Source organism: Morchella sextelata, assembly GCF_020137385.1.
Source record: "Morchella sextelata strain SCLS chromosome Unknown scls_13, whole genome shotgun sequence".
NCBI classification, from domain to species: Eukaryota; Fungi; Ascomycota; class Pezizomycetes; order Pezizales; family Morchellaceae; genus Morchella; species Morchella sextelata.
The window spans coordinates 1,185,705-1,206,985 of record NW_025408628.1 but is presented as its reverse complement, the minus strand read 5'-3'; the positions used below and the strand labels follow the sequence as shown (position 1 = coordinate 1,206,985).

The 21,281-nt window shown below is 46.7% G+C and overlaps 7 protein-coding genes across 7 annotated transcripts; 1 reads left to right on the top strand and 6 right to left on the bottom strand.

The window, feature by feature from the left end:
* Positions 1–477: 477 nt before the first annotated feature.
* H6S33_002728 (uncharacterized protein) lies at positions 478–2,131 on the bottom strand (the record flags this gene model as incomplete). Its single annotated transcript, XM_044834096.1, has 3 exons — positions 478–1,474; positions 1,530–1,676; positions 1,743–2,131. 3 exons carry the CDS (start codon positions 2,129–2,131, stop codon positions 478–480), a joined length of 1,533 nt encoding a protein of 510 aa, XP_044692889.1.
* A 2,264-nt stretch (positions 2,132–4,395) lies between these two features.
* On the bottom strand, positions 4,396–5,113 carry H6S33_002727 (uncharacterized protein; the record flags this gene model as incomplete). Its single annotated transcript, XM_044834095.1, has 3 exons — positions 4,396–4,484; positions 4,555–4,771; positions 4,832–5,113. 3 exons carry the CDS (start codon positions 5,111–5,113, stop codon positions 4,396–4,398), a joined length of 588 nt encoding a protein of 195 aa, XP_044692888.1.
* A 1,700-nt stretch (positions 5,114–6,813) lies between these two features.
* On the bottom strand, positions 6,814–7,418 carry H6S33_002726 (uncharacterized protein; the record flags this gene model as incomplete). The annotated part of the gene is made up of 5 exons (XM_044834094.1): positions 6,814–6,858; positions 6,945–6,995; positions 7,064–7,132; positions 7,227–7,264; positions 7,322–7,418. 5 exons carry the CDS (start codon positions 7,416–7,418, stop codon positions 6,814–6,816), a joined length of 300 nt encoding a protein of 99 aa, XP_044692887.1.
* Positions 7,419–8,867: 1,449 nt separating this feature from the next.
* On the bottom strand, positions 8,868–10,934 carry H6S33_002725 (uncharacterized protein; the record flags this gene model as incomplete). The annotated part of the gene is made up of 2 exons (XM_044834093.1): positions 8,868–9,337; positions 9,422–10,934. The coding sequence occupies 2 exons, from the start codon at positions 10,932–10,934 to the stop codon at positions 8,868–8,870; spliced, it is 1,983 nt and encodes a 660-aa protein (XP_044692886.1).
* Positions 10,935–13,668: 2,734 nt separating this feature from the next.
* Positions 13,669–15,612, bottom strand: H6S33_002724 (uncharacterized protein; the record flags this gene model as incomplete). Its single annotated transcript, XM_044834092.1, has 1 exon — positions 13,669–15,612. The coding sequence occupies one exon, from the start codon at positions 15,610–15,612 to the stop codon at positions 13,669–13,671; it is 1,944 nt and encodes a 647-aa protein (XP_044692885.1).
* Positions 15,613–16,546: 934 nt separating this feature from the next.
* H6S33_002723 (uncharacterized protein) lies at positions 16,547–19,142 on the top strand (the record flags this gene model as incomplete). Its single annotated transcript, XM_044834091.1, has 10 exons — positions 16,547–17,079; positions 17,166–17,223; positions 17,345–17,397; positions 17,461–17,543; positions 17,611–17,953; positions 18,018–18,249; positions 18,322–18,454; positions 18,520–18,580; positions 18,630–18,766; positions 18,820–19,142. The coding sequence occupies 10 exons, from the start codon at positions 16,547–16,549 to the stop codon at positions 19,140–19,142; spliced, it is 1,956 nt and encodes a 651-aa protein (XP_044692884.1).
* A 1,262-nt stretch (positions 19,143–20,404) lies between these two features.
* H6S33_002722 (uncharacterized protein) lies at positions 20,405–21,239 on the bottom strand (the record flags this gene model as incomplete). The annotated part of the gene is made up of 2 exons (XM_044834090.1): positions 20,405–20,697; positions 20,798–21,239. 2 exons carry the CDS (start codon positions 21,237–21,239, stop codon positions 20,405–20,407), a joined length of 735 nt encoding a protein of 244 aa, XP_044692883.1.
* Positions 21,240–21,281: the final 42 nt, after the last annotated feature.

The following is a 21,281-nucleotide window of genomic DNA, read 5'->3' as shown; positions in this document are numbered from 1 at the left end:
TGTGGCTGTCAAAAATGAAAAGATATCCGGATATCAATATCCAGGATTAAGGGGTCAAGACCACTAACTACAGACATATGTAGTCAACATAGTCGACGAAGAGGGTATCAAGAAGAGAAGAGAAAAGAAAATAGGACATAAAAGTTATGTTAAGCTAAGCTACAGTATTGATAAAAAAAAAAGACATACAAGAAAAGATAACCGGCAGTCCCCACATCACTCCGACAGAACCGAAAAAAAAAGAACTCCATCCAGAAGCCCGAAGAAAATGAAAAAAAAATGAAAGAAAATGGAATGGAAAAGAAAAAGGGTAAATGACCGCTTGATAACTCCCAGAATGACTTTCTGGCTGCTTCAATATGAGAATAAGTATGAAATGGAAGGAAATATAAAAAAAAAAAAATACCACAAATAAAATACTTGAGGGAACCAAGCCTCCTCTCACGTAAACGAACGCCTTCACACACCTCCGAGGACTCACTTCTTCCGGTTGGCCCCCAACCTATCACTCCTCCAGTTCTCATACCACACGTCTCTGCTCTTCTCCCTCAAGTCGCCTCTCCAAGCCACAAAAACAGCCTCCTTCAACTTGACAAAGTCGCAGTGGCCCTCATCGTACGGATCCGCAAATCCCCAAGGAAACTTTCTACCCACAGGCTCACCTGGTTCATACGAATCCGGGGAAATCACCGACAATGGTAACAGCGACAAATTTCCTTCATCCTCCTCGTGTCTTCCGTTATCGGATCCGGCAGAGGAGATAGAGTTATGGGCTGCCGGTAGATCGTCGTTGTCTTCCTCATCAACTTCGGCGAGGGAGCCCCTGTTGCCTTTGCCAGTGCTGTCGGTCTCTGGAATCTCGAGATCGAGCGCATCTAGAGGGTCGACTCCGGCACGGCTTAGACCCTTGCGGACGAGCTTCTTCAAAGATTCCATATGTGCGAGGGTGCAGTTATCCGCCTTACTAACGACAGGGATAACGACAGTCTTTCCCTGTAGAGCCTTAAGAACGGCGATATCGAGATCGTTGTCAAGACCACCAACATCTTCCTTGCTCCCGCTTTTACCATGGTAATGGTTATTCGGTGTTAGGCGCGCAGGGTCAAGGAGCAGGAATACACAATGGATATGGGTATCCCTTACTCCGGGGGCACGGACGACCTTAGTTTCCTCGGTGAATGTTTCTTCGAATTTCGATTCTAGGAAAGCGACGGTCTGGCGAATCTGCAAGTCGATAAGGTTTTTCTCCAAGCCAGCCGAGTCCCAGAGGGTGAGTCCGATGCGCTCGCCGTCAATGTCAGTTTCGAGGTATGAGGAATTGAATGTGGCGGTCAAGTCAGCGGCCTGTGCGGGAGCTTCAGGGCTCTCGTCCGCGGTGATCACTTGCCCGCGTTTAGGCTTCAGGGCGAGTGACTGACGGAGGAAGCGTAGAAATGATGTTTTACCAGAACCTTTAGCGCCAATAACGAGAACACTATTGGGAGGAGTTAGCAATTGGTTCAACATAAAAAGATCAGAGAGAAGCTTACTTGAATGGCGTTGGATCTTTCCTCCTCCTGACCCTTCTTGGGGAATTGATATAAGTACTGCTACTGGTATTACTCGCGTACGAATACCTCCCTCTATGTGCCATACTTCCTTCCTTTGCATACGGATCCTCTGTAAATGGCACAGTGCTAGTGGTCACATACGTATTCTCTCTCCCCACTACACTATCGGTTGACTTCCTTCCAGGCACATACCCACCCAGCGGGTTGGCCTTTCCTACACCGTTGCCGTACTCCTCGTCCGCACCAAACTTTCCGCTTATAATCGCGACTGAGTCTCTAATTTCCCTCCCAAACCCATTTCGCGACGGTGGCGCCTGCATAGCAGCGTTATTTGCCGCGCCGTTGAAGATAGTGGGTAGCTTTGGCGCCTCCGCGGCGACGACTGGGACCTTACGGACTGGATCACCTGACTTTGTACGACGGAGGAAATTGAGCGAGGAGCGCCGCGGAGGATGAACGTCTTTCTTGGAATCGGGGATAGGAGGAGGGGGACCACCGTTAGTTTTAGGGGCCGATGAGGAAGATTTGGGGGTTGGAGGCCGCTTTTGTAGCGTTGACGAAGAGCCGTTGACGGAGGCCATTGTACTGATGGATCTTAGAGAATTAATTGAGGTGTGAGGGATATATTGTATTGTATCTATTTGACATGGTCAGCGGTGGTAGTCCTTTGTGTGGTTGGGCAAGGGCGGAATAGCTTAAAATGAAATTAAATGATAAATTGGAAATCTTACGTACTGTTTTGTTTGACCGTTTTCTCTCACGTGTTCATATAAAAACCCAAGATCTCTCTTGCTCTCGCTCTCGGTATGTAGAGATAGAAAGTCTGTTCGCGATAAGAGCTTTGGCAGCGGGTGGTGATGCAGCCCCTTGCAGGTTGTAGTGAGGTTCAAGCTCTCGCTTCAGTAGCTACCTTGCAGTAGCTGTATTTACTAGTGAAGCGCGACGACCGGTAAAACCAGATGAGTCTCAGTTGGCGTGACAAGTGACGAGAGCAACAAGAAAAAAAAAGAATAGCTCAATATATATATATTCGTACAAAAAACGAATTATTACTCGAGGTTCGAATACTATTCTTTTTTTTCTTTTGGCCGATTGTTTATCGAAGGGTGTGTGTCTTAGAGCAACGTAACGTATTGACAAACACGTCAGGGACAGGAAGATTCCGAGCAAACAACAGCGAACGACCAGCGGCGATTGATGACGGATCAGTCAGAGAGAGGGAGGAAGGAGAAGGGGAGAATAGGTAGGTACGGAGGTGGTGGGAAGGAAGTATGGGGGCGATCGGGCAAAAAAATGGTTCGAAGAGGGAGGGGGAAGGGGAGGGAGATAGAGGGAAGGAAAGCTGGGAAATCATCGTTTCGTTTCCCTCCACCTTGAAATTGGCCAGGGCTTCCTCCCCGACTTTTTTTTTTCCTCTCTAAAATACAATTGGGACAATCAAATTTGCTGGGACAGGGTCCTGTCGCACCGTACTGCTCAAGGATCTACCATACAGAATTTCGCGACGAGTCTAGAGAGTCAGTTATTCTTTATTAGGAGCTCGCTCACTGGCGTGGATCGGTTTAGGAACCTTCAAACGGATATCGCCAGAGTTGAAGTGGTAAAGACCAACACTCATAAGTCTCATAACCCTTGGTACATAACGGCGTTTCCCTCCAAATTGGTTTGTGCGTTCAACGCAACAGGTGAGGTGACGGTAGCCATGCCATTCGCTTCCCCACCTCAGTCAACCCTAGCTACTACCACTGTTCAGTGAAGCCATGTCTCAAGCCTGATGGTTTCAGCTGGAGTGGGAGTAGGACTGGGATTGGGGGCGGGACTCCGCGGGAGGAGGAATTCTGCATGCTTTAGAGTATGTACATGGCACTTGCGTCAGGCATCATCTCTTTAAACATCCTATCCAGTCGACGTTACAGACTTTTTAAATCCCCGAAGATGAACCTCTATTTATCGACATACATGCATACAATTAGGTACCTACAACTCTACCCGATTTTTTCCCTCCTTCATCGTACTTTTCCTACTCACCTTCCTAGCTCGCCAGTTGAGGTTTGCTCTAGAATTACTCGCTAAAAGTGGCTTAGCGCCGGCCATATTAGTCCAAGCTTATTAGTCGCTAAACCCTACCAAGACTGCTAGCACCCCCTAATAATTTACCACCGCTAAGAACTTGAGACGAAGCGAGATTTCAAACATCTAGTGCCACGCGTTGTTTATCAACAACCCCCCACATCAAGAGAAATACAGATCCAAGGGAAAGAGAAAAATCCAGATTTAAATAAAGGAAGTATAATATACCCAACACGCGATGCCTTCAGATACATGTCCGTACGTACTCGTGCAATTGCAAGGCCGCGCGCGTGGGTGGCAGTCCCGTCAAAATGTCTACGATGTAGGTATATGTAACTTCTGTCTCTATCAACATTTAGGTGAGTGTTGGCTCCAATCTTTGAAACAAACAATAAACCTGAGTATATATGTTTTAGCTCATGTAGTCATGTGCCTACATACATATGCACATATCAGGCTAGGTTTGATCACAAAAAATCACTCGCCCTCAAACGGCGTCTATATTTTTCAGTAAATTGCCAGGAAAGCCCTCGTAAAATTATTAGAGGATCTAAAGCAGTGCCACAGTATGATACGTTAGTTGAGCTACATAAATTCATATAGAAGTCTTTATGTTATCCCTGTTATCTTTATTCGCTCCCCATGCTCCGCCTTTTCGCTAGGTTGCTGCCCAGTAGTATATGTATACATCAAGTGGAACAGAGACATCAAATAATCGACCGGCTACTGTAAGTCATAACTCGAAGATACTCAACCAAGTCCACAACACCTCTGACTACCCGTCCAACTCCGGAGTCTCCTCTACCACCGCAGTTTCCTGGAACATGATAGCTAACGCAACTTTGATGCACAACCTCTCACTCGCTATACCTTCATCTATACGTTAGCACCCATTGCATCCCGCTCTTCACACATCAGGACAGAATCCACTAACCAGTATTCCCAGGCGGCGAGTACCTAAACTCATACCTATTCCCCGACGCCAACCTAACACAGATGTGCCCCCCTGGTAGTGTCCCCCGACCCCTAAAATGCAGCTCAGTCTGCAATGTATCATCAGTCTGGTTGCACCCATATCCGACATCGAAAAACGCCCTGGGATCGCCGCGCTGTGTCATGAACAGTTTTGTAGTGTTGTCTGTCGCCGTGTACTATTCACCCATCATTCTAATCAGCCGCCTACGTAGCCTTATTCATCTTATGTAGTTTACCTCGCCATTGATGACCGCCCTGATAGGTAGCCGCGTGATAACCCCATCCACAAGAGTGAGGTTGCTAGTGGGTGTTCCAGCAGGGCTGAGATAGAGATGCTGATCCCCACCGCCTGCTTGCCAAAGGTTCATGAGGCGGTTGTGGACCACTGGGTAGGAGGCATTTTGGACTTGGATCGCGAACGGCCGGGTGATTGTAGGTTCAATGTAGATGGCGGGGATAGGGCAGACTGCAGTCACGCCGGTTACAAGGAGAAGAAGGGAACATAGGAGAGAAAACATTGAGATTGTAAGGGTGTTTTGGGAGATGAGGGTGAGAGCGGGGTACCCTTCCGTGGCCGGGACCGGCGGGATAAGGCCTTTTATAAAGAAAAAACCAGGCCCGAAATGGTTTGAACAGGTCAAGCGGTTGATCTAGAAGCACAGGCTTTTTCTTCTATTCTTCCGCCTTGAACACCATCGTTATCATAACACAATTCCAACAACCAATTGGGGCAGGTAAATAGAAAACCATATGTCATTTTCTGCACGATTTTAGAACCCGAATTTTAGCCCTCGATACTCAGCTGTGTGGACAGGGAAAGATATCCTGATATTGAAGTACATACATATATCTAGGCAAGCTCTACCTCATATAGATATTTGCAGTACATAACACTGCAGGTAAGTAATTTACTCCCATGTACATCTTGGGGTGAATTAAGCAACTTTGTGACACCCATACTGGGTTCCTACCCTTTAAGCGGGGCCTGGAAGGCAAAATTCATTCACCACACGGGAGATCGCAGTTGTGTATTCCATGTGCACTAAAGTACATCCTAATAATGATATACCCGCTGATCAGGAATTGGAGTCCGCTCCTGTCGTTTAAGCTCAATGGGAAGGAATAACGATTTCACAGGGGCTATATTTTTAGCTAGTCACAGCGACCGCAGTAGATAAAGTTAATTAGAGCCGGCAGCTAACTAGCTACTTGGCTGGTTGATCTCTGGGTTTCCCTGTCGTATTTGGGTACAGGTATGGGCCTATTTAAAGGACTACAGGCAGGTTTTTAATGATTGCCATAGTTGTACAAAGTTGAATTTCTAGCCGGGATTCGTTAACCGGATAAATGGGACCTGACCTCTGGCTCATGCTCAGGGGCCTGGGGTTGTGTTTGGATATCATATTCTCCGAGTAACCATCGCCTCAATTCAGACACATATATACGGACTTGGCCGGACGTTAAGTAACATCCTTGCACATCCCGTTGAGTACGGGAAACTTAAATCTAGACTTTGATGTAAAGTAAAGCACTTGCCTACATGTACCCCTTGTGCACATTAACACATGTATGTGCGTACACGGGACGATGGTGTGACCTTGCCGGAGACTTCTTCCCAAAGAGCCAAGGTTTCCTTTTTTTTATAAAGGCTTGCAATAAGTTTTGACCAACCCGCGTTGCTATTGCAGCTGTAGAAATCGGATCAAGTTTGGTACTTTGATATATGATGATCACCACCCATCACTCGAGATTGGTGGCCTGAGTTAGACATATGTACCTTTATTTCCGCCGTACTTTGGGTAATATGATCACAATGTCCCACCAGGGAGTAACGTTTGCCTGCTCTAATGATATTGCAGAATTACTACCATAACCGTGTTCTCTGTACCCCAGGGATATCTAGTAAATCGCCCAGTGGGGCCTCAAAGTTTAGGTACAGAGAGTTCTGCCGGTGTTGGGGCGGTGTGTTCCCGACAAATTTATTCTAAAATGAGATATTTTGCTGCAGATTGCTGAATTCGAATACTGGATTGAGGCGTGATATACGGCCTGTCCGTGCACAAAAGTGTAGGTAATAGTGATTCGGAACCCAATAATCCTTTTGTCGTGAGGACAGCAGGAGGCGCAAAAGCTTGGGTGAGAAGAAGGGTGGTTCTGAGATTGAATCAACTACAAGTTGGCTCAAGCCGAGGGGGGTTTATAGCGTCTGACTAGCCAGCTAAACCATAGTTATATCTCGAAATTTTTGAGATATAAGACACCTCTACCCCGTAGACAATACGGGTAATTAGTACCCTTGGTGTTTCGCTGTGAAGAACATCAAAAGATATAACTATAAGAGTACATTACCATGCATATAATTTTGCTGATCGTACTGGTAGAGATAGTGGTCGCTCTTTTCTATCACCAGAGCTTCCATGAGTAATCAAGGGGGTTTCCTTGTGCTAGTAATTGGCGATTTAGCCTACTTTGGAGTTCCGGTTTACAGAAAGTCTCAAAGTCACGGTAAATTCTCCATATAAACACATGCAGGGCTTCTTCTAAAAGTAAATTGGTTCAGCTGATATCATGTAGTATTAGGGAGAGCGAGGTGCTCATGTGCAATATATGGGGGGAGGGGGGGGGGACTACACAAGTCTCAATGAACAAGGCCTCGCGGACCCAAAATGCTTGATTATGATCATCACATTAGCGGTAACTCGAAACTCTTTTCTCCCATGTCTTACCTGTGAGCAGGCCAATGTTCCTTTTGGAGATGGGTAGCTGAGGAGTGAATGCGCGAATAGGAGAACGATATGGATGGCGACTGAGTGGGGCGGCCATGGAGTGGTTTTAAGCCCTGTCTCTGTTGGACAGGTTGGGGGTCTGGAAAAGCTGGGGCCTCCTGTTGCTTTGGAGAGGCAGTGCCAAATTTGACAGAGAGTAGTGTTGCTGAGTTTGCTGTTGGATGACCGTAGGCAGGTGTCCAGCTGTGTTGCAGTTGGTCAACGTCGCTGGAAGTACATAACAGTGCACAACCACTAACTAGTCAACCCCCCCGCCCCTCCTCCTCATTGATACTCAACTCAAAACACTGACGGAAAAGAATCAAAAGGCGCCTAAATGTTTGCCACGACTATGTCTTCGTGGCGAAGAATCCGCCGAAGATGCGCCGATCTTCAGCTGCAGAAAAAATGCCACTCGTCCAGGGATCGAGAGCGCTGACTATAAACATGGCCACCTGGCTTACGAAATGATTATAGAGAGGAACTACATACATGTAGTACGTATACCCAAATCAGCTTTACGATGGGACCGGGGGGTGTACAACTCAAGACATGGACGTACTGCGAGGCTAACTAGGGGTAGGCAGAAACAGACCTAGAGGTAGCGCCAGTTTTGGGGTCACAATTCAAAAGTTGTGTTCGAAAAAAACCTCCCAGCACTCCAAACCCCAGCATCACAATTAATGAATTAAAGAAAAGAAAAAAAAACCCCAGAATCACAACAAATCACTCGGGATCTATTCCCAAATAGGAAAGGCAACAACAGCTCATGATGATGTTATCGATGTTATCACAGCTCCGAGGTTGGATCATAAACCGTCATAGAACATCTCAAAGGATATATATATTGAGAGCGGACCTCGGTACCTCCCCACACTGCCCATTAAAAAGTTCATACACAAGATCTGGTTAAAATAATATCATTCACCACACCACAACATCTTTTTTCAATCACGATCGTACCAGCTGAAGCGGTCTATAAAACAGTTTTTCCTCCATCCCGCATCCCGCATCCCAACAACCACCCACCGCATAAAGGACATCACAATAGAACAGCAAAGAAATAAGAAAAATCAGTACACAGCATAAATATCAAAACACCCAGCAAGCAAAGATGTATTAATGAGAGCGAGACAAGCAGGAAATCTGTCTTTTTTTTAAATGTCCTTCACAAAAGGAAAAAGGAAGTACCGGGTAGACAAGATAAAAGCAGCCAGTACAGGGAAAAACAAAGATATGTCAAACGAAAAGAAGAAGGAAAACTCCCATAACACATAACAGCAAAAACAAACCCCACCGTATACTAACTATCAAACCAAGACAGGACAAGATATTTCGCGAACAGATAACATGTTAATGAACAATACGTGTAGTAACTAAAGAGAGAGGAGGGGTTCGTCCACTTAAGGACTTCACACAGCATTAATACTCCCTCTTCCTTTCTCGTACATTCCTCTTCCTTTTGCTCTCTCATCGCCCTTGCATATCCATGCCATCCTCACAAAACTCACCGACTCATTCTCCCCCCTTCACTTCCCATCAGTGTCCTTCTTTCCTCCTCCTCCTCTGGCACATCACTCAATCTCGTCGGGTGGTGATGTGGTGCCCGTGGAATTGTCTCCCATCCTGGGCCATATCCTACCGGAACTCCTCCACCACCATTGTCAGAATATGCCGCGCCATCATAGTTTGGCATTCTGTTCCACGATAGTTCTTCCTCATCTTCATCTTCCAATTCGGCGCGCGAGGGCTCACGACGCTCATACTGCCGCACAGGATTGCCTGTTTCATCAAGGAGGACTTGGCCTTGCGCGTCTAACTCCCACGCCCCGCTGGTGTCGTTAAAGCCAACGTCAGAGGTATCGGAGATGGTTACCGAGCCAGAGTGGCGTGATCGAACGCCGGAACCGTTGGTCACGTATGAGCCGGACTCGGGCGAGAAGGTACGTGTTGGGTCAGGATGAATGTTGAGTTGGTCTTGTTGATAAAACTTAGCTTGTTGTCTCTTCGAATTTTGACCTTGAGGGGTCTGGGGAGGGGGATAGGCTGGGGAGGGGGTACCGGCAACACCAGACGAGGGAGCAGTAGCTGCCGCTGTTGATGTGTGTTGGGCATGTGCGGGCGAAGCAGGCTCATGGTGTAACCCAGCACTAACATCACTCCTACCAACATCACTCCGGCCAAGATCACTCCGGCCAAGATCACTTCGACCAAGGTCACTCTGTACAGGGCTACTACCATAGTAATCGTAATGCTCTTGATAGGGCTGAGCATCTGGTTGTGCAGATCCACCTGCATGGGAACTCGAAGAGGTTCTGGGTCTCGCACCGCTTCCGCTACGAGTAGGCATTGGCATTCCCGGCATGGGCATTGGAAGCACCTGAACGCCACCAACGAGAGTCGGGTGTCCTTCTCTCAAACTATTGGTTCTTTCCCGTTCTTCTTGTTCCCGCCTACCAAGTTCTTCCCAGGCACGTCTACATTCCTCTCTTGAAATTTGCAGTTCCCGACGCATCTCTTCAACAAGCTTCTCAGCTGTCGCCTTTTCCTTCTCCAGTTTTTGAATGTTAGTAACTGCATCTGCCCGCTTTTGTCGCTCGACTCGCAGAGAGCGCTCAAGCTCACTGCTCATTTCCTTTGCCCGTTCTTGATCAGACTTTGTATCAAAGAACCAGCGCTGGAACTTACGTTCCGATGAAGCGCGAAGACGCTGAAGTTCTACAACAGCCTGGAAAAGGTTGGCACCTGCGGTTGACAAATCGCTAATCTGACGCGCCATTTCTTGCTCAAGCGGCAGGTTCTTCAACTCCTCGCGATTGTGTTCAAGACGTGAGATCCAGTAGCCGGTCAATCCCTCCCATCGAGAAGATAGTCTCTCCCATCGCTCAAAAGCATGGGGGAAACTACTTGTTACGGTTTGGCCTGGCTGACGACTCGTGGAACTTGAAGGGGCTCCAGGAGCAGTTGCCAGGCCTGGCGCAGCACTGGTCGCAGGACGACTCGACGAACCTGCCTGTTGGCCTTGCTGCTGAGACTGGGCATGACGTTGAGATTGGGGTTGAGCTTGCGCCCCGGATTGGGCCTGCGCACGTGCTTGTTCCGGTTGTCTCGATGGCTCGGCCTGGCGTGTTCTAGATGACGCCGATGCTCCCGGACCGGGTGCGCCACCAGTAGCCGAAGTTGCTATCGGTGGGGGCCTTGGTGCGTGCACTCGCTGGTTCGCCGATCCTGCGGGCATCTTTGGTTGCTGCGAAGCGACTCTTGCATAAGCTTCCTGCTGGGCACTACTGCTACCTCCTGCCCCATTTTGCGGTGGGGCTTGGCTATTACTCCGCGCCCTGCCGCCGCCTTCTCGTCGTGTTGATGATTCGCCGCCCTGGGACTGAGCGGGCTGTTGCTGTGGTTGTTGATATTGCTGTTGCTGTTGTTGATGTTGTTGCGGCGGTTGGCCAGGTGACCTCGCGGTTGAACTGGGTTGACGTGAGTGACCGCGTTGCTGAGGCGCACTGGGAACGGATGCGAACTGGGTCACTGGTGTTGGTCCAGATGTACCTGCCGCCATCATCGCTGACATGGACGCGTTCTCTTCTTCACTATCTGGAGTAAACGGATATGGGGTGCGAATTGCTTCTTCTAGGGCAAAGTGGATGGCCGAAAGTGTGTGTCGGGAAACTCGACGTGCAGATTCAATTTCGGGAAGAGTGGGCGAGTCTGTAGTAGATCTTCGACGGGCAGCGTATTCAGAGCCTCTGATAAATTCGCCTCTCGTCGGTGTCGGTGACGACGAGGACGGAGAGGAGGAGGAGGAGAACAAGTTGGCGACGTGAATGGGTGAATTACTTCAAAGGGGGCTGGGAGGAGGGAGGTGATGGAAGGGAAGAGAAACTAGTAAAGGGAATGGCAGCAAATGGGGACAGTTTGGCGCGTTGTGTATTAGTGCTGAGCTTGTCTCTAAACTTCCTGTCCAGCAACAACATCAGTATCCACAGCGTACAATGAATTAATTCACTATTTTTTTTTTCTTTTCGAAGAAAGAGCGAGGGTACGGGGGGAGGATAAGGAGGTTGGGAGTAGTAGTGTGTCAATATGTGTACGAACGATAGGGTGATGTTAATTCGGGGGGCTGGGTTGGGGTAGAGGGGGGAGGTGTGGGATGGATCGATGGACAGGATGGCAAAGAGCCATAACTATCGAGAGAGAACCCACCTCTATCCTCTATCTACTAACTTTCTCCAGCAACACGTAGGTTGCTGGGAGGAAAACCTGACTGATGATGATGCTGGCAGTGAGCAGCGATGATGTTGTAGCCAGTGTTGTTCTGGAATCACTGGACAAGCCTGATATGCCCGCCTTCTTTCCTTCCCCACAACGAAAAGAAATATGTCAGATGGATCCTTAGATGGATACCGCTGACTTTCCTAGCCTGCCACTCTTGTGGATAAAGCCCAGTCCAATTGAGTATTGGAATCTATTCCTGGACGCTCACTGGTCACTTATCGGGGATGGGCCGCGTGTGAAAGCTCGGCTGGTTCGCCCGTTGTGGAACCCTCGAAAACCAATTGGAAAGCAAATGACAAACGAGAGAGAGAGGGAGAAATGTCTTTAGAAACGCCTGGATGGACAGGCGTGAATAAGGAAACCCGAACCTCTCCAGTCTCCTATATCTGCCTAGGTATTTGCGCTTTTCCCTTAAAAAGGCTGGTGGGAAGCAGACAAGACAGAATTATGCGTTGTCCAGGCCAGCAGATCAGAAAATCCCGGTAGTCTGGTTCGCCGAATGAGAGCGCACGGATGGGACAAGCCTTTTATTTTTGCTTTTGCTGCCCACTGGGAGGATTCTCCCTTCCCTTGAGATGATAAGTGGATGTCTAGGGTACGTATGCGATGTATCTCTGCTGTGTTCTTCTAGATGGACAATGAGATGGAAGCAAGGAAGGAACGAAGGAAGGAAGGGTAGAGAAGATATATATTATCGGCAAGGAGCGAAGGGGACTTGATATTTGATATGGGAAGTAGGCACTCACTCTAATATCTACATACTACTCCGGCCAGAGTATCTTTTGAAAAAGCCTCCTTTCCACAGGCACAAATTGTTCTGCTTAATGCGGATATACTAGACGGACGGATAATCTAGATGAGGCCCGTCTTCGGGTATTTAGAGTACCTTATAGGTACATACATCTACTCTAGTAGGCAACTCATGTATGTAGGTACTCTACTCCAGAGTCAACCTCAAGTCAATATCTGCACCGGGAGGGAGCTTGCGGTAGAGTACATGTAGAATAGAGTAGTAGATACATAGAGTACTCTACATACGTACATGTAGTATCAACCTGCAAACGAGAGGGAAACGCACGTCACACCAGCGCAAATCATGTCAAACCTCCAGGCGCCATGAAACCATGTTCGATAACTATCGAGCCGCAACTTTCTTTTGTGGGGTGGTGGTGAAACATTTTGGTTCCACTGAAACTTCTCAACCTCCGACGTTGACCCTAGGACGATAATAGTACCTACAGTATAACAGGCACTACTCTACTAATCGCGCGGTCAGGGTGAGGCGGCTATCAATTCTTTGGAAGGCTGGGATTATCGGTTAGCAGACTCCGAGCAGAGTAAGCGGCTTGACGTCAAAGTCACGTACACGCACGGTGGTCAACTAGTCAGCACTTGGGCCGTCGTGATATCTGATGACGGAGATTCAAATAGGTTTCATTTCTATATTTAGAGCAGAATATATCCCTGCAACCCTACTCCGAAAGGGTATTACAGCTTCATAGACTGTCACTGTTGTTTATCTCTACAAACTCAGATGTGCACCAACATTTAGTCCGAACCCCACAACTTATGAGTTCGAGTCTGAAAATCGGTGCCCCCCCTTCTTCCCCCGCCTTCCTGCCCGCTATGAGAATAGGGGTAAGAAAGCAGAGAGAAAAAGGTAGCTCGGGCGTTTATGTTGCGCTGAACCAGTGATCTCCAGTGTATGGACTTGACACTGGAGACGATCTGTAGGGTTCGCGCGTTTTGGGACATGGGAAAATGGAGACAGAGGGGGATCAGGTAGCAGGTAATGTAGCTGCCGAGTAAGCGGCTACATAGGAGACGCATTAATGAGTATACCAAGTACCCGTGGTATCGTTAGAACTACATGTATTTTCCGTCAATAATGTATTGACGAATACACCAAAACAATTCAGCACTCATGAAATAACGAAAGGAAAAAGAAACCCATCCTTCACCCTCCTGGCCTCTAAATCAAAATACAACTCCATACCCATTTTCTCACAAAAAAAAAAAAGCACTTATTCCTAGCTCTGTTCATCAGCACTCCTTTTGATCCCTCCTCCGCCGCCCATTCTTGCAATACCACTTTTGAGCCCGAATCCTGTAGCCGCACCGTTGGGCCGAGCTACTACTGCTGCTGGCGGAGGAGGTGGTGGAGTTGATGATGGTAATCCGGCACCACTCACCCTTGCGACCTTCTTCTTCACTACTTCTGTTTCGGCAGCTGCCTGGTCCTCATTAATGTTGATTCCCGTCTGGATGGCGAGTAGTTCTTCCACAGCGCCGACTAATTCGCCCTTCTCTCTTCGCTCCATATCCAGGTCGTTCATCGCCATGTTAAGCTCCCTTTTCAACTTCGCAAGCTCATCCCTAAGTTCCTTCTCGGCAGCGTCAGAGAATTTAAATTCATTAGTCATGTCACCAGCGCCTTTTTCTACAATCCCAGCTGCAAGTTCTTCATTTTTTCGTTTCTCGGCCTCAAGGTCGGTTGTGAGCTGAATAACCTTCTTCTCCCAGCGGGATTCGTAGGACTTCTTTAGTGCCGCGACTTTAGTTTCATGTTTAGCTTTGTAGAGCGTATGAAGCTCTCGGGCGACCTTTTCGACTTCAGCCTGTACGTTGCCAGTAGTAGCAACGGGAACGTTGAGCACTTTCCCTTCCGCAGAAGATGCAGCTATAGCTTCGTCGGCCTCCTTCCTAGCTTTTGATGCCTCTTCCTTTGCAGCTGCAGCTTCTTCCTTAGCTTCACTAATGCGCAGCTTGGAATCTGCGAGTTCTCTTGCCATCTCTTCTAACTGCTCCCGTAATTTCGTTACTTCAATCTCGCGCTTCTCAGCGTCCAATTGCAATGTCTCTTTCTCTGTTTTTTCGGCCTCAAAAAGTTCGCCGAGCTCCTTTTTGACGCTGCGCCAGTTTTCGCGTTCTTCCTCAATGCGGGCTTCGACTTCTTTCAAATTGTTTGTCAGCTCAGCGCGGGTAGACTCGCTTTCTGCAATTGAGGAGCGGAGGTCTGTGACCTCGGTCTCACGCCCGGATATCTCAGCCTTTAGTTGTGCAATCTGGGTATTGAAGGTGGCTTTTAGTGTCTCGACTTCGCGGGGTGTTACTGACGGTATGCTGCGGGGAGTTGCAAGAGGGCCTGAATCAAAGTCGAGGAGACTGAAGAAGCGGTTTTCTGCTGGCGTGCTTGGCGGAAGTGGTAGCTTCTTTGGCGACTCGGTCTTGTAAGGTGAAGCGGAACGCGTGCGGCTGTGCGAGGGGGTCTGGTTGGAAGGTTTTCCGGAGGTGTTGGACAATTGGGTAGTGAAATCTAGGAGGTTGGGGGTTCCAATGGGGAGTTTAGAGTGTGAGTTTTGGGGAGTGAAGAGAGGACTACTGCTGCCTTTGGAGGATGAGCGAGTATTATGTTTGCGCGGGGTTCCCACGGGTGTGCGGCTGGGTGTTGTGGGGCGTGATTCGAGGCGTGATTCGAGGCGCGGTTTTTTGTAGGATGTAGATTCTCGTACAGCGGTGGGAGAAGAGGCATCTTGCGAAATCTTTGAGAGAGTTGGTGCTCGCTTTCGCGTTGTTGGAGTCCCTTTGGGAATCGGGGACTCTTTTGCTGTTGAAGTCTCTGTTGGAATTGGGGACTCTTGTGCTGCTGTTTTGCCTGCTCCATATTGGGTGGCTGTCACGTCGGAGAAGTTGGAACACACTGTATCATCACCGACATCAGTGCCCGGTTGGACATCACCGGCCTCGGCCTTGCTGGTATTGCCATTGCCAGTCCCAGTAAGAATTTCATCGAACTCTTCATCATCAACGCCAATCAGCTCGAAATCGCTCAACTTGCTTGGGGACCCTCCTCTTCCTGACGGTGATGAGAAGAACGGTGATGATGCTGCCGAGCTTTGTGAAAGTTTTGACATGCCGGCCGAGTACGGTGTTCTCAAGGGTGATTTCAAGGGAGTTGCTGGAGTTTTGCTCATTTTTAAAAGTGCGGGTGACGAAGGAATTTTTGAGTGTGTTTTTTGACGGGAAGATTTTGGGGTAGGAGAATTGGCATTCATTGAACGCGGTTTCAGGGGCGTATTGGCTGACATTATCTGGTAGTAGCTATGCAAATGTCTAGGACCTTGTAAGAGAGGCGTTAGCGGATCCCACATGCAGAGAGGAAGGCTGGGCGATGCTTACATGTACTTTGGGCGTAGTTTTCTTTAAGAAATACCTGTGGATTAAGGAGGGGGATTCGAATTTAATGATACGGGCAAATTCTCATATGAAATCTTTTTTTATTTGAATGTTTAGGTGTTCGCAGATTTGTTTTTCAAATTGACCCTGCGCTTGTTGTTTTTACTCAGTGGCGCCAAGACAAAACCTAGACTCGTAAACACACCAACAATGTTTGATCATAGAGTACATGTACATACTCTACGGTGTAGTGTAGAACTACACCCGATTAAAATCGTAGAACAGGTATGCAGTAAAAAGAAATCTCGATACAGAGCTTATAATATGTGCCGTCTATATGTATATTTAAGCCGCTTTGAATGAGATTCGGGTATATGTCACTGTGATCATAAGATATCACTCGACAAAGTGGCTGCATCACAGGTACATGTATGCGGCAAAAAAAATTAGAGGGGGTCTTCGACAGAGCTTTATATTCCTTGCCGCTAGTGACCTGAGAGTGCGTCACCCTGTGAAAGATTTCGGTGCAATTTTTCCGCCTGTGCTCTGGCTACCACATCCTTTCCGCCGCTACCTCCCACCACAAGTACCTTAGTCCTTCTGCTTCTTCCACATCCCACCTTTCCCTCTAAAAATCCCCCCCACGATCTCACCTCATCTCATCTCATCTCTACCCCATCCCATTTCCATCCATCATTCATCTTTTAAAATAAACAATAATACATCATCATCATGTCTGGCGGCTGGGATACCATGAACGATACCTCCAACAATGATGACGCTTGGGGGAGCACCGTTACTTCCAATAACAAAGATGCTTGGGGGAGTACCGCTACTTCCAATAACAAAGATGCTCGGGGAAGTAGTAAACCCGCTGACGGCCCCATAGTTGGTTCACGCAGCGGCTCAGGCATTACCCAGGCTGCTGCTGGATCTTCTGGTAGTATCTCTGATATTGAGCTTAAGGTTGATTCAATCTCTCTTTCTGACCCTGTCTTGCCACCTGGTGATGGGGTCGAAGGTCCAGTTGTTGATGGCTGGGTTGAGCGTAAACCTTACGATTATGAGACTTACGCAACTCCTGATCGTGACCCAGAGGCCCCTCGAGGAGAACCAACTGGTCAATGGGCCGCTTCTGGCCGTCGTTATGAATGGAAAGAGGAATATGGAGATGTTGCTCCAAGGGATGAGGCGCTGGAGTTGATGCTTTTTGGGGAAGTCGAAGACACCCCACAAACTACTAGTAGCGGTATCCAATTTGAAAGGTTCGTGAATATTCTTACCAAGATGGCTCATCTAAACTACCAGCGAGAAATTTAATGCGTTTACTAAAGAGGTGTCGTATGAATAGGCTTTTTCAACTGAATGTCTCTACTGAGGGTAACGAGCAGCTTGTTCCTATCTCATCTGTAAGTCTCGACATTTGGCTATATTTCATCATTATTTGACGAATCCCTTAAGAATCCAGTCTCTCTGGGCTTCTAAAGTTAATTCCTCTTTTGAACAAGAATTGACTTGGGATTTAAATAGTTCGATGGGGCTAAACTTCATCCAGTGATGTTGGAAAACATCAGACTGGCAGGGTAGATTTTTTCCTTTTCCTTTCCCCTTACCGTTCTTGAAAAATTCTAACCCGTATTTTCTAGGTATAAAGTACCCACTCCTATTCAGAGATACTGTATTCCAGCTATTCTTGAAGGGCATGATATTCTTTCTTGTGCACAAACTGGTATGTTTTAAATTATCTTCAAGTAACTTTTTTTTGAGGAATATCTTCACTAAGATTACTCGATTAGGTTCTGGAAAAACTGCTGCATTTCTGATTCCTATCTTGTCAAAGTTGATGGGCAAGGCAAAGCGCATTGCTGCTGCTCGTCCATACGATGGGCAGCGTGGCTACGTCGCTGAACCTCTCGTTCTTATCGTTGCCCCAACACGTGAACTAGCAACTCAGATTTTTGACGAGTGTCGTCGCTTCTGTTATCGAAGCATGCTGAGACCCTGCGTCATATATGGAGGAGCGGACGCAATTACTCAGAAGATGGAACTCGAAAGGGGTTGTGATATCCTTGTGGCTACTCCTGGCCGTCTAACCGATTTTTTGGAGCGTGGCAAGATTTTGACACTAAAGCGCCTTAAGTATAGTTTACCCACAATATTCTTTCGGATATATATACATCATGCTGATATAAATACTTGACAGGTTTGTGGTGATTGACGAGGCAGATGAGATGTTGGACATGGGTTTTGAACCGCAGATTCGCAAGATCCTTCAAGGCACAGATGCAAATGAAGATGATGACCAGCAAGTACTTATGTTCAGTGCCACATTTCAAAAGCCAATCCGTAAGCTTGCAAAGGATTTCCTGGCAGATGCCTATGTCCAGATAAAGGTTGGACGTGTTGGTAGTACTCACGGAAACATCACCCAAAGGGCAAGTTTTGATTTTCTTAAACTCTCTTTTAGACTTTAAAAAGTACTAATTTATTAGTCTCCGTTCATTTAGGTGCTTTGGGTTGATGAAAATAAGAAAAAGGAGGCCGTCTATGACCTCTTGTGTACTGCCCCGCCTGCTCGTACCTTAATCTTCGTTAATCATAAACGTACTGCCGATTCTTTGGATGACTATTTGTACAACCGTATGTCCCTGTTTGCTCTTTCCTTCTCGTATGTGCTTTTTATCTAATTGTTCTTATTATATTAGTTAACCTTCCAACAACATCAATCCATGGTGACCGTACTCAGCGTGAACGTGAGGATGCTCTGTAGGTATTTCTATCATAATTGATATTGGTAATTTCTAACCGCAGGCAGGCTTTCTTTCCGTTCCGGGAAATGTCCTATCATGATTGCCACTGGAGTAGCTGCTCGTGGACTCGATATTAAGGGTGTGATGCATGTTATCAACTATGATCTTGTGCAAAATATTGACGAATATATCCATCGCATCGGTAGGACCACTTCATTCATGAATTTTCTTATGTTAATATAGGATCCATTTTAGGTCGTACTGCTCGCATCGGAAATGCGGGAATCGCTACTTCCTTCTTCAACGATCGTAATCCTGAAATCGCACCAGATCTCGTTAAGGTTCTCCTGGAATCGGAACAGATAGTTCCATCCTTTCTCGACGAGTACCGTCCGGCTGGTGGCGAGGTCAACTTTGATGAAGAACCAGATACCGACGAAGAGGAATTGGCCGCGGGTACAGAAGTCGCAGAGGATACTGTCGGAAATGATGAATGGGGGAAACCTGGCAAAGGCAGCGGTGCAGGTTGGGGTGAGGGCGCAGGTGGTGATGCTACCGTTGATGATGGCTGGAACTAATAACTGAATCCTTCCATCCAGCTGTTGATAGTTAAAAATCTCTAAAAGTTTGTTTTCTCGAGCATACATACGCAATACGCGTAAAATATGCCTCGATATACTCAAACCGTTGGGAATCAACATCTCTGCAACTGTCATTACAATAAATACGATTTTTACTAAAGTATTTTTTGATACTGTAAGCCATGAAAAGATTTGTCTTAGATATTACGTATATCTCCATTGTGGTGGATTCAGGACATATAGATAACATCGGTTTCTTAGTGGGAGATGGAGTCACAATATATCACTCGAACCATGGAAATATTCTGTGACTTAATAAGCCTATTCTGCCCTCGGTAAAGATTGTAGAGGGCTTGATGCTGTTGAAAGAAAATACATAATACTTTGAAAGCGTCTGGGATGCTATTTTGATGGCAAAGATACAAAGGGTCAAATTTCACATATATATGACTCCCTTCTATCCCTTTAGGATTATAGTCGTTAGGTTAACTAGGCGAGGAAGGGCTTATATGGAAACTATAAAGTTAGGTAGTTTATCACGGTGTAATTCTTGGAAGTCGTGAAGTGATGTTCAATCTCTTAGCTTTTTATGTTCATATGTACCTTCTAGAAGCAGTTTCTAACCCAATCATGGTAATTGCATACATACATACATGTACATCTACATGTATATTTGATTCTCCTTAGTATACCCTATATACATGTATGCATGGGGCTAGATTCCTAGGTCCACAAGTGTATGACCCACTGAGGCCGCATAGAATTCATTTAGGCCTCTCAATACCTTTGTCATGGTCTCCAGAGCTTAAAACCTTTAAATTCTCGGGAATTAAAAGTGCATGCACATACAAAGCCTATTATAGGGTTCAATTTGATAATTTTCATACATGTGCTTGCGATTGATCATACATTATGATTAGAGTTTATGTAGTGATTACTACCGCGTATGAGCGTTTAACAGTGATTAATGTGTTTCATAAGTGTCCCTGACCTTCTACCCGCAATTTCCATTGTATCCTTCCTGCCGATATGCCGACTGTCCTAAGATTCAATCATGCTAACTTTTAAGTTTTTTTCCGCCGTCCTTCCTCCGATTTCCATGCTATCTGTTTGAAAACAAACGGCAATCATATATCTCCCAATTATGTCTAGTGTCGTGACTAAACGACCGGCCGTTGCCCTACCAAAAAAATTGGGTTAAAATTAGGAGATTAAGATTTCTTGGGAGAACCTTACAGTAAAGGGGCAGATGCATGACTTTAGTATCGGCTTTTGTTTAATCTCGACGCATCGGTGAGCTCAGTTGCTTTGTCTATGCTCTTGAAATCGCGTTTTTTAAACATCCTCTTATGCTTGGACGACCCATCGATCCCAGTGTTGATAGGCTTGTATGACTTGATGCTTGAGGTGACAACAAAATTCGCGGATACTGTCTTAGTCTTCACGGACATAGAGACGATAACTGTAAACTTAACATAAGTCTCGCTGTCCTCAGTATGGCATCTGAGAACTGGCTCGATGTTTTGCAGTGAGATGTTATCAACTAACAGATCTGTTTTATATATCCATTTAGCTATTGTCAGTACTGGCTCCAAAGGAAAGAAAAAACAGAAAGGTATTACTGGACTAGAAGTTTTTGAGTGGTTACATACTACCATTCTCGACTTCACCTTCTCTGTAGTGGTGAATAAAGACTTTAACAGTCATTGATCGATCAAGATCTTTATTGCAAGATTCGCATCTTTTATAATAACTATTTTCTTGGTTGACAAAAATTCTCCAGTTATCTGGAATGTCGAGAACCTCCTTGCAATCTTTAAAGAGCTTGTAGCACGCGGAGATTGTCTTAGATCTGAGTGTAATGATGGCTCCAGGGTTATGGATGTTGTCTGTGCGCACGCAGAAATCACACAAACTAAACCAGGATCCCTCTGGGGCTTGTAACATTAGCCTGACAACCCTGGGGATGTCAATAGTTAATGGAATTCGGTTCTTCCATTTGATCTCGTCGAGACTGTCATCAACTTGGACGCTGGACATTGATGCCTCAGCTGGCCCCCCAGAGGTCCCTTCAGCAATTGGTAATTCTTCCATAGCTGGAAGCACTGTATTCTGATCGGGTTTATTTTCTTTATT